Source organism: Sus scrofa, chromosome 4, assembly GCF_054392235.1.
Source record: "Sus scrofa isolate SSC_HxYL_T2T_F1_AM1 chromosome 4, Sscrofa_HxYL_maternal_Yorkshire_Landrace_v2.0, whole genome shotgun sequence".
In the NCBI taxonomy this organism is placed as follows: domain Eukaryota; kingdom Metazoa; phylum Chordata; class Mammalia; order Artiodactyla; family Suidae; genus Sus; species Sus scrofa.
Window position 1 is genome coordinate 92,533,693 of NC_139386.1, and position 13,092 is coordinate 92,546,784.

The 13,092-nt window shown below is 41.6% G+C and overlaps 1 protein-coding gene across 1 annotated transcript in view; it reads right to left on the reverse strand.

The window, feature by feature from the left end:
• NOS1AP (nitric oxide synthase 1 adaptor protein) overlaps positions 1-13,092 on the reverse strand; it is a 315,689-nt gene that overhangs the window by 25,749 nt on the left and 276,848 nt on the right. The window contains 1 exon segment of the mRNA NM_001435327.1: positions 2,120-2,261. Coding sequence (NP_001422256.1) covers positions 2,120-2,261 — 142 coding nt within the window.

Genomic DNA, 13,092 nt, shown 5'->3' on the forward strand with positions numbered 1-13,092 from the left:
ATTTCACACATGTATGGGTTTCCCCTTAAGATAAATTCTTAGAAAAGAAGTTGAGGGTGATTTGTGGGTCAAAGGCATGAGAATTTTCAAATTTAATGATTTCTACATTTTTTCCTCCATAGGGATTCTACCTTTATCACACACTATGCTAACATATGTGTCTGGGTTTATTTCTGAGCTTTCTATTCTGATCCATTCAGGCCCTTTACATGTATTAGCATAATTTTACCTATTACAGCCTTATGTTTTATATCTGAAAAGGAACTCCTCTGTCATCACTCATCTTTTCCAGGATTTTTAAAATTTTTTTCCCATATTTTGAAATAATAATAGCTAACACTGGAGTTCCCACTGTGGCACAGTGGAAATGAATCCGACTAGGAACCATGAAGTTTCAGGTTCAATCCCTGGCCTTGCTCAGTGGGTTAAGGATCCAGCGTTGCCAAGAGCTATGGCTTGGATCTGGCGTTGCTGTGGCTCTGGCATAGGCCGGTGGCTACAGCTCTGATTACACCCCTAGCCTGGGAACCTCCATATACCGCAGGTGCAGCCCTAAAACGACAGAAGAAACACAAAACAAAACCTAACATGTATTAGGGGTTTACCATGTGCCTAACACCAGACTACATTTTAAATGTATCTGCTCATCTAATCACCACAATAATTCTATAAGGCAGAACAGCAATTCCTATTTTTTCCAGAAGAAGAAACTAAGGCTCAGAAAGATTATGGAACCTGCCCCCAAATCACTCAGCCAGTGACTAGTGCAGCTAGCACATAAACCAAGTGTCTTTATTCTTCACCTCTCTGCAATACTGCCTTTTGCAGTATGAGATTTATTTCCCTGTTTTCTAACTTCTTGAGTTGAATGCTTAATTAATGTGATTTTCATGACTGATCATCTATTAATGTAAATAATGAAGCCTGTGATTTTCCTATGAGTACTCTTTTATCTGTATCCCATAAGTTTTATTTTTTTTTTTCCTTTTTAGGGCTGCACCTGTAGCACATGGAGGGTTGAATCTGAGCTGCAGCTGCTGGCCTACGCCATAGCCACAGCAACACCAGATCTGAGCCACGTCTGCAACCTACACCACAGCTCACAACATCAGATCCTTAACCCAACTAAGGAAGGCCAGTGATTGAACCCGCATCCTCATGGATACTAGTCAGGTTCATTAGGACTGAGCCACAACTGGAACTCCAAGTTTTGAATATTATAGCTTACTAAGGAGCCTCGTTTGCTGTTAAAAACTTTTAATGTTAAATTCATAGATTAATATAAGGAGAGTTATTAACATTTCATGATGTTGAGATTTCCTAACCAAGAACTCTCCAGTTGTTCACCATTTTCTTCATGTAAAACATATACATTTTTATTATGATTATTCATAGGCACTTTACTTTTAAAATTGTTATTCTAATGGATTTTTTTCTTCCACTATGATTTCCAACTGGTTTTTGTTGAGATGGAAAACCATAGTTATCTGTATGTATTTCTTGGACCTCATATCTTTAATCAAATTCTTCTATTTCTAATAGCCTTAAGTTTAATTTCATGGGTTTTCCACATAAAAAAGTAAACAATATTAACTTTTTCCCTAATGCTCATACCTTTTCTCTCCACATTTACTGTTAGATGATAGACATGATAAAAGACACCTTTGTCTTATTCCTGACTTTTAATGAGACTTGAAGATTGGAGATATTGGGATAATGTCCACACTGAGGGCTGACAGAACCATACAGAATTTAACCACAGAGAAAAAAACTTAGATAATTGTACATTCATCTTCTCTCTAAGTTGTTTTATGAAGGTACTTTTGTATTGAAATTTTCTTTGGGGTCAGATTTGGTAGCATAAGCAGTTCTACCTTTAAAATGCATTTCCTGATATCCAATTGAGAGCTTCTTTATTTGCTAGTTTAAACATCTTTAATTTTCTGTTACAAAAGCAACACACATTCCTTAAAGAAAATTCGGAATCTAGAGAGAAAGGGAGAAGACAAACTGTTTTTTAAGCGAACTGACGGCTCGGGGCTTGGTGAAATGATCCGCTGCCCCACACTAGGTGTCCACCCTCCTGTTCATCTGCATCCACAGCAGTGATGGTGCCTACCTGGGTCCCCTGAGCTGTTGCTGTTCCTCTCACTCTCCCCATCTTCCTGGCCATCGGCATTCTGCTGTGTGTGCTGTAGGCTCAGCTTGTGGCAGACCTCGAAGGCCTGCCCCACTGTCCGGACGATTCTCATAGCTTGGCTCTGAGAAGAAGAAAGGAAAGCAGCGAGTGAAGGACGAGGAGACCCTCTACAAGGACATAAGAAGGGCTGGGGTGGGAGAGGATGTGCAAGGAGCATGTGATCAGAAACCCAGGGAGCCAGCAAAGGAAAGAGAAGAAAAAACCTAATGTCTGGATGGGCACATACTCACAAAGAGGAATGCCAAGACATTTTCTCTTCCTGAAACACTCCAGAAAATAGAAACTGTCACCACAGTTCTGAAATAGTCAGTTAACTGAAAGGACAGATAGCAAATATCCCAATTCTGGACCTAGCCCAATTCTTCCTCCCAAGTTTGACAAAAGTGGTCGATATGTTTCAGAACCCTTTGCCAACCATTATCAAATGTTCCATGAGCTCATCACACTAAGAGTGACTCAGCCATCTTTTTTTTTTTTTTCTTTTTTCTGCTGGAAATGGTGGATTTTTGTGGTGCTCCTGCAGATCAACAGCTGCGGTGATAGAAGGTTGAAGCCATGGTCTAAACAGCAGGACCAGCTGAAGCCCGGAGTCCAAGTTCCCTGAATACCACTGGCAGCCAACTCTGTCTAAGGTGAATTTCCCAGGCTTGCTCTAAAGACATCGCTCACTTGGGTCTGTTCTTTGGCTACTTCCTTTCTTCTCCTTCTTTTTTTTCTTTCTTCTTTTTCTTGCTATTTAAACTCTTCCTCTAACTGCCCGAGCATGGAGCTTAAGGGGAGCTCTCAGTATTCCACCACTTAGCCAGGACAGCGGGAGACAGGACAAAAGAGCCTGTTCCTGGAAGGCGTCTCATGCAATCCACACAGGCCATGAGGAATGGCCACATGCAAGGTTTTAAGGGCACGGTCTCCAAGTGGAAAACTGATTATAACTTGACAATCAGTCAGCTTTCACTTGCTCCTTTTACACAAGTAGTTTCTAAACATCCTGCCACCAGAGATGGCCATTTACTAAACTGGGGCCTGGAGTCTAAGAGTAACCACCTTTTGGATGATCAGACTTTGGGTCGGCTGTGACTATCTAGTGACATCATATAGTTCACCCATTACATTAAAAAAAAAAAAAAAAAAAACAAGATAACATCAGCAGTCAAGCAGAGCTTCTCATCAGCAAACCAATGCTATTGCAGACAAAGGCAGAGTCCAATGTTTTGATAAGCCTGTAAGGCCTTGTTAAGGGTAAATAAACATATGATTCATTTGTGCTTTCCATAATATTGAAATCAGCTATTTCTCCATTACCATCTTTGTGAACCCCTAAGGGCCTTAGACCCCATGTATAGAACTACTGCTCTAATTCACTCTGCTTGGTATAGGTCCCCGAATTGCTACCCTTACTATTTTCTCAAGCTAGCATACTTCTGTGTTCCTTCTTTTCATTTCAGGCCACGGCATTCATGTTAGTGTGAAAATTAATCATCTTGGCCAATCATTATCACATGTCTACTTCGGATCTCAGTCTACGTCTACTCCTCTTGATGCTCCTTCAAACCACTTCCAAGAGGGGACAGTCTTAGACCTCAGACCTCTCTTAGCCATGATGCAAACTCCAGGGATGCTCTTAACTGATCTCTCACCTGGACCATCCTGACATGTCTGGACGATGAGAACTTTCAGTGAGGCAGAAAGAGATAGTTAACTTCTGTGATTCCCCCATCACCCAGTGGTGCATCAGAGCCTCTATTCTGTATGTCCAAATTTAACTTCCTCCTGTTTTTCCAAAGGTCAGGCTTAGGCCCTTTTTCACAGCGCAAGTTGTACAATCTAAGAGACAACTGCTCTACCCGCACTGGGAGATGAGGCGCAGCAGGCACGGGTTTTAATTTAAGTAAGAAGCCCCCACCTTTCTCATTCCCAAAATATATTTTAAAAAGTGCATTTAGAGGGCACAGCCCCCAACCAATCCAGGCCAAGCACACCTCAGTTTTTCATATCTCCTTAGGCAATCAGGCTGTGCCTAAGGAGGCTGAGCCAGGAAGAAGGTGACAACGGAGAAGATTCTGTTCCATTCAAGAGGGTTCTTCCCCCAGGCCTCATCGGATCTCTTACTGCCCTTATGAGAATAAGAGCAGACTTTCTGTGGTTAATCTTTGATAGCAAAGCTCATCACCAGTTTACCAAACCTTGGAGTTGTTATATTCTGCCTACCAAGGATAGCCAGTGTCCACTACACAGAACCTTTCCCATTTACCTTCTTCTGATTTTTGGAAATTTTGCTTTTAGGCAACTTCACAAGAGGCAGAAAAGGAAAAATTGGGGTAGGTCTAGAAATAAAATATGGTAAGTCCAAATGATGGAGAGATTGTTTAATTACATCACTTCCTTATCTTACATAAATTCACCCGGATAAATCATACTGCATAAGTATCCACAAAGACTAAGTTAGTCTTTTCTCAGTTGTATCATTACCAGAGTACAGACCCAGTTTCCCTCTTTAACACACCCGGTCGTACAGAAAATTCCAAATTTACTACCACATCTGTTGCTAGACAATCTCAGGTTCTCCTAAGGAGGACATGTTATAAATTCCAAGTCTGTAAGTCACAGATACTTCCCTTAATCAATTTTAAACTTGATATGAAAACTCGAAAGGTCTTCAAACAAGTGTCCTGTGTCTAAGAGATGAACAGGGAAAGGAACAGGATTTCTAAACTCCTCTTTGGAAGGAAACACTGCGATTTAACTAAGAGCGTATGGTTTGGTGGGAAATGACTTTTCAGAGGACCTGCATTTCTCATGCATCGCAAGCTGACGATGGATGATGAGATATGCTCAGGACTGGGCATCTGCGGAACCTGGAGGCCAGCTCAAATCTCTAGTCTGCTGCCTTCCATCAAGGACAAATGCATGACATGTACCTACTAGTTTCAACCAACTGTTTAATAGCCCAAAATGGTTGTAAGGAAGTGACTGGTTTTAATACTTAATGTTCGAACTCTCCTTGTTTCATTTTCATATTTTAGTACATTTACTAGGATAAGAAACTGACCCTCAACTCTATCTGGCCCGAAAAAGCAGACAATGCAGACTTAGGGGTCACCGGCCCTGACTTTCTCATGTTAGAAATGACTTCCCACCTTCTCAGCCCCCTATTTCTTTCCTAACCTCCCTTTAGCACAACTATCCTACAGAACATCTTTGTAATTTCAACTGAAAAAAAGTGAAATTATTGATGTTTATAGCCTCTCCTTTGCCACGCAGAGCAATAAATATATGGTTAAAATATACGAGAACACCTCCCACAGTGCTTGGCATATACTAAGTGCTCAAGAAATGTTTTATTCTGAATATGGAACTCATGGTGCCAAAAGGCAATTAAGACAGAAAATAAATAGTTCGGGAAAGGCTGGGCTTACTTTATCAATAATAGAAACATGAAGACAGGATGGGAATTACTTCTTATGTAAGTATGCTAGCATCAAAAGGGCTAAAGCTATCATCTCCCCATAGCAACAGAGAAGAACTGGCTAAATCATCTTTGGTCTGAGCTAGTATGATGGTTTCTGCTGGGAGGAAGTTGGTGACTAAGAGAGAGCTCTAGATTGGCACGTTCAGGCTAAATGGTTTCATTTTGATTTATCCTTTACTCCTCTTTATTTATTTTTTCTTTTTTTAAAGTATTATTGAAGTATGGTTGATTGTCAATATTGTGATAATTTCTGCTGTACAACAAAATGATTCAGTTATACATGTACACACATCCACTCTGTTTCAGATTCTTTTCCCACAGAGATAACCACAGAAGATTGGGTAGAGGTCCCTGTGCTATACAGCAGGTCCCCATTGGCCAGTCATACCACACACTTCAGTGTGCATATGCCAATCCCCAATCCCTAGTCCATCCCTCTACCAACCCACTACCACCTGTCTCCTTTGGGAGCCATTAGTTTCTCTAAGTCTGTGAGTTTGTTTCTATTCTGTAAATAAATCCATTACTCCTCTTTAATGTGAAGGCTATATTTCCATTCACAGCAAAAGGACACAGTAGTATGTCTTATGAAGAGCTCTCTGCACTTGAATTTGTAATCAGGCTACCCTATCTGCTTTATGGAATGATTATATATGCCTGTAAAAGAATTGCTCTTGGTAACATTCTAGTGGTTAGAAAGGGCTGAATATCTCCTAATTCTCACACAAATGGCTATGTAAGTTCAGATGCCCCTTGACCTTTTTGGCTCTCCTTCCTTCACCAGTCTATTTTTAGAACATTCTACATAAGGACCTTGTTGGGGGAAAACTGCCTGAGGGTGGCTAGGAGGGCCAGCTCACACCTGGCAGGGACTGCCTCTCCCGCCACAGGTGCCATCTGCTCTCTCATGGCCATGCTGGCCCCTGCCTGCCAGGCCTACCCCACTTGGTGACTGGGCCTTCTAGCCTTCTAAGCAAGAATTGGTTTTGCCTGCATCCTGGAACGCAGGAATCACACATGCTGGGGCTTACAGTTAATGGGCCATGTGTAACCCAAAAGGGAGAAGCTTTAAGAACCCCTTTGGAGTTCCCTTTCTGGCTCAGTGGGTTATGAACCTGACTAGTATCCAATGGGGATGTGGGTTCAATCTCTGGCCTTGCTTAGTGGATTAAGGATCTGGCGTTGCCATGAGCTTCGGTGTAGGTCATAGATGAAGCTCGGATCTGAATTTGACCCTCAGGCTGGGAACTTCCATATGCCATGGGTGCAGCTCTAAAAAGCAAAAAAAAAAAAAAAAAAAAAAAAAAAGCAAAAGAAAAAGAAAAACCCCTTCCATCACTCCTCACAGGTCACCATGAGGCATGACCTTTGAAAATCAAACTGGGGTTTTAAAGATGTCAAGGTAGTCAGGTACAAAGCAAACAAAGAAGTAGCATGTTGAGAATGGAGGCTTTTTCAGCTCCAGGATATGACCATGCTCTAGAATTTACTCAGTTTTTAAAAAAGCATTATACTGCATTATTTCTGTCCAAATCCAGTTTAGTGTTACATAAGCCCCTGAAAGTACTTGGCCACATGGATCAAATCCTCCTGTCCAAAGCCACTTTGTATTAGCAACTCCAAAGCCATTTTGTGTTAGCAATTCCAAAGCATTTATTGGCTTTTAGTTGTCAAGATTATGCTGGATATGGTTGCTTTGATGTTTTTAGATCTAAGAAGGCACACTGAACCTCAGAGTGGCTCTCAGCTGCAGATGGAGAGCACTGAAGCTCACAGGAGTACTGATTATAGGCAATTTTGTGAAAACAGGGCTGGTAAGGAAGCTGCCTTAAAACTTTATACCACTTACCCAAATGGGACACAGAAATGTTTCTTTAAACCATCTATGTATTTATGTTGACAAATCCCCCTCCCTCTTACCCCCCACGTCATCCCTCAAGCCAGCTCAGAAGTCAAGTCAAGATATGAACTGCTATATAGCACAGGGAATTCTACCCAATATTCTGTGATGACTGACATGGGAAAAGGATCTGAAAAAGGGATATGTGTATATGTATACCTGAATCACTTCATTGTACAGCAGAAATGATCACAAGCTTATAAATCAACTTTTCAATAAAACTTTTAAAAATGAAAAAAAAAAAAGATGCAACAAACAGCTATGCTCTTCTGTATGCCTAATGTGGGTACCAACTATCTACCTAGTAGGCATCAGTATTTGATGAACTGCACAAACAATCATGAAAATAACACTATATTCTCAGGGAGATCTGGCTGTTTCTCAAAAGCAGACAAGAGCCTGCAGTGGTAACTTTAGGAAGATAAAAATCAAAAGGTTGATTCCTATACTTTACTGACCCACAGAAAAGTAAGACTCAATCATGATTTTATTTTCTGTTCTCATTTTAAGCAATCCTGTTGTTACAGGATCAGGTTGGTCCTGTATAAACTTTGGGGATCCTTTAAACACTACACCTCTGAAAACAATGGTAATTACTATCAGTCTTATCCTGCAGCTGAATAACCCTGGGCACTGTTCTGGATTTCGTTGTCCTGGAAAAAGCCCTCTCTGCTTCACAACCCATTGTGCAGCACTGATATGATTAAAAGGAGTCACCAGATAAGTAAGGAAAGTGAGTATACGAAACTCAAAATGCAAGGTGTATATGAGAAGATGATGTTGACAACAATGACAGAGAATGAAGAGGAGAGTGGGGCCACAGTTCTTATAAGCAAGTATCTTTCTTACTCTACCAGCTCTCTGCTCCAGTTTACCTCTTCCCCTCCACCTATAGCTCCTGAGCACTTGAAATTTATCTACCAAGTGCTTCTGAATTCTAGGGAATTGGAGCCCAATAAGTCAGTGTGAGGACAACTCAGAGGTTCATCATTCTTCTCATCTATCACAGAAAGTACAGTGACCTTTTCTTGACCTTCACCATCACAGAATCTCAACAAAAATAGAACTGAAGATCATGTTTCTTTAATGTGGGTTTTTTTTTTTTTTTGAACCTTAGTAAAAGATTTAAGCCTATATCTATCAAATGATTTCAATCTATAGAATCTGTGATGGTGAAGCAAGAAAATATACCTGGAATTTTACACAGAGGAAGATCCAGTGAAGTAAGGCTCTGAAATGCCTGACAGGCTCATAAAATTTGATCGAGGCAATACCTTGGACACCAGAATATTGATCACTATGAGGAAAGTTTAGCTTCAAAGTGGGTATGACTTTCAACACTGACAGGGGATGGTAGATCTTAAAATTTCCAATGGACTGCTGGGTTTTTCTTTGTACTCTGCTAGTCCATGAACCACAGTACCATAGAGAAAAGAAGGCCAAGTTATAATCTCAGTACTGTCAGGAAGCAGCTGGGTAACCATGGCCAAGTGAGTTCACTCCTCCAAGTTCTGATTTCCTCTCCATAAACAGAGAGGTTTGGACTAGATGAGTTCCGAGGCTTATGATTTCCACATTTTGACTTCCCAAGCCAACCCCACCCAGCATTTAAGATATAAAAAAGACTCTTTCCCTAAATTTAGGACCTATCTCTCCTCTATATCTTAAGCATGGCCAGGAAAAAGTGCCTTATTCTTTAGTACATGACTGTCATTGTTATTCAAGATCCATTGCAAGCTCTAAAGGACAGTTAAACTTCTCTGCTGTAGCCCCTGATCTGATAGTGACAGCATTACAGGAGGAAACGATTTCTCCTAACCCAAACCAATTGAGCTGTGATTGCAGGCAGCAGGATTTCGAGGAGCTGCCTATGACGATAACAGGGAGATTCTTACGGCTCTTGTTAATCACCAACACTTCCCGCACTGAGGCACTAATAAGTACAGTCACACTTAATCAGGGCAGGCGGCCACATCCCCCTGGGCCTGGGAGAAAATGACAGGAGCGCGGCATCCACTCCACAGGAGAGGTCAGGAGACCCTGCAGAGGCTTTGCAAGAGGCGAAAGCCCTTGCAGATGAATACTATCATTATATCCCTAGGAGAGGAAACAGGAAAGCCATGCCTTAGGAAGTGTCTCCAATGGATGCTCTCTCTGGGCAAGGAAAAGACCCTCCCCCCACCCTTCCTTTCTGGCACTCCTCTGAATAGTGCTCGGATCCTTTCTCCCAGCCCCTCCCTCTGCTCCCCCCACCCCCACATTTGCAAAATTTGTTTCCTGAAGATCACCTCACTCCACACACAAAAAATCAACATTCCTGAGATGCCTTTCATCTTCTTTGATGGCTGGAGAAACTCAAGTGCAGAGAGGCTCATGTATCTTTTATGAGTTTCATATAACAGAGTTAAGTGACCAATGATCTGGTCTAGGAAGCTGGAAGATAGGTCTTATCTCAGTGGCACTGTTGATTCACTATGTGATCAAAGGCGATTTAGTTCCCTGGGCCCTTTCTTCTTTCCACTATAAAAATGGAGCCAATATTGACCATACAAAAACACCACGAAAAAAAGGAAAATCTATGTTAAAGTGACTTGGGTCATTCAGAGTTAAGGAGCTCTTTATACCCCAGTAACAATTACAGTAGAATCCAGTTACTAACAGGTCTTGGAGAACAAGGCTACTTCCTCAGATATTCCTAATGAAGATAAGAGAATGCAGTGGTTAAGGTGAGCTCCAGAGTCAGACTTTCTGGGTTCAGTTCCGACTCTCTCACTTATTATGAGTTCTGTCCCTTAAGCCTCTGTTTTCCCGTCTAGAAAATGAAGAGCCTGATAGTACCTACTCCCAGGGTTGCTGTGGGAATGAAATAAGATCATTCACATAAAGAGTACAGAACAGTCACAACCACAGAGCAAGTAACCAAAGCTGACTGTATTTTTCTTTTTTTATTGTACCTCACTCCTTTATCATACTGATCTGGAAAAAAGATTTAGTGTCATTATGCTCAAATGAGTACTGCGTCCAGATGATGGGGCAAGCAACTGGAACATGATTCAGAAATCGGGCCCAGTGAAAGACACATGTAAACGTGATGAAGAGGAATTCCACTGCCATAAAACAATAAGGCAGGGGTGCGATTCTGAAACGCACAGCAGGATGAACTCCTACACCTTAGGAGTCAGGGAGTTTATCTCACGAAGGTAAAAAGAATGGCTTATTTTCTGATGATCACATTTGGGAATATTTCAGCTGCCACTAAAAAACCAAAAAGGGTTTTTTTTTTTTTTTGTATTTATATAAACAAAAAAAATCTGATGGCAACAGCATTACAGGAGGAAATTATATATTATATACTATTAAACATATAATTATTATATATATAAAAATTTTTGTGGCGTTCCCATCTTGGCACAGTGGAAACAAATCCGACTAGGAATGATGAGTCTGCGGGTTTGATCCCTGGCCTTGCTCAGTGGGTTAAGAATCTGGCGTTGCTATGGCTGTGGTGTAGGCCAGCAGCTGTAGCTCCGATATGACCCCTAGCCTGTGAACCTCCATATGCCATGAGTGTGACCCTAAAAAGCAAAAAAAGCAAAAAATTTTTTTATAAAAGTAATTTGACTTCACATAAGGCTAAAACTTGGATAACCTAGAGTATTGGATGAATAGCTGGTGGTATGTTACCTTCCTGCAATACTTTGCTATCTAACTTCTGGCGAAAGCCCAACTGAAAAAAAAAAAAAATCAGCTCAAGATTAAAATCTCCAGTACAAGAGTCACAATGGCTACACGTGTAACTAAAAGAAGATCCATAGGTTCAGAACAACAACTGTGCTGGGAGCCAGGTATAGGGAGCTCTCTACCAGCTGAGACACCTGACCTGTATTCTCAACCAATAGAAGAGACAGTCCTGCTCCCCATGGCGAATGTAAGGTAAGGATGACCCACATGACAAGCCTGACGTGGGAACTGTGCTACAGGTACAAACACAGGGCACATGATGTGATGCCAACAGGAATAACCAAAGCCCTGGCATAGCAAGGAGCTCATACCAGGTTCTTCTATACTCTGATCAACATGAGGGCTCTGGAGAACATTCCAGTCTGCTTGCTTCCAATCAAGAGACCTTCCTACGGGGAGTTCCCGTTGTGGCCCAATGGAAATGAATCCGACCAGTATCTATGAGGATGGGTCTGATCCTTGGCCTCACTCAGTGGGTTAAGGATCCAGCATTGCCACAAGCTGTAGAGTAGTTGCAGAGCGGGCTCGGATCTGGTGTTGCTGTAGCTGTGGTGTAGGCTTGTAGCTGCCCAGTCTGGGGACTTCCACATGCCATGGGTGCAGCCCTAAAAAAAAAACCAAAAAAACAAAAAAACAAAAAAAAAAAAAAGAGAGAGAGAGAGACCTCCCTACTAACCTCCCGCAATCTAGAAACATCCCTGCAAGACACACTTCCTCAGAATAGACTGTCCTTTCCCCCTCATCTCCTGAGTATTCCTACCATTTGCCCATTAAAACTACTTCCCAAGTGAACTTTTATCTCTCCAAACCGAAAGTGTTTTATAAGAAAGTAAATCACCAAATTTGGAGACGAACTAGGTTAAGTGTACAAAACCTTGCAGATGTATTCCCTGCCCCTCCTCAATTCTGCTTTCTCTGCTGAACAATAAATTCACTTCTTTCCTGACTTGAAAACTAGCCCTTCCACCTATAGTTCAGCAGCAACGAGTCTCTCAGGCTAGGCTGCCTGGAAACAATTCCTTTGGCTGCATGGAGACAGGCCAGCATAGGGCCTGAGAACCAACTCTGAAGAGCTACAGTCTCAGTAGGTGAGGGTAAAAGGGATACAGAAAATCAACGCCAGAGGTGAGGATTAGCTCCGAGAGCTACGGGACATAGAAAAAAACTGATATGATAGGAAACTAGATGACTGCTCCTTTGTCAGTGGGTAATAAGAACTTCATCCTGTACTCCACTTCAAGATCAAAGTTCCAGTGAGCATTGTTCTTAGACTCAGGTTTTGGCAGAAGAACCGGACGACCCCACTGTGTTTGTGCTGCTACACTAGATCAGATGGCAAAGCAAATGCAATGATCTCCTCTTCCGAGGTTTCCTGCTCAAAATCCTTTTGTTCTGCCTGTCTCCCTGAGAGAGATCTCTCCATAGAGCCAGTGTCTATTCAAGGGACCCTGGGCAAGTGATTTAATCTCTCTGAGCCACAGTTTAAAATGGTGGGGTGGTGAAAATCACCTGTCTTAACTTCTTCACATGGGATTTTGTAAGGTTCAAGTAAGATGAAGTATTAAAGCACTTTATAAATTACACGGTGTCACTTGTAACACTGATAAATTCCAAGGTCCACATGGTCTAGTCTCTGGGCAAAACTAAAGTCAGAAGTATAGTCGAACGCTCAAAATGAATTAAAGGGAATTCTAGTCTTTAGTTGCATCTGTCAATTGATGATTGATGTCACAGACGATCCAATTCATAATTCTCAGGAATACTTTGCATTTCCTCTCCTCT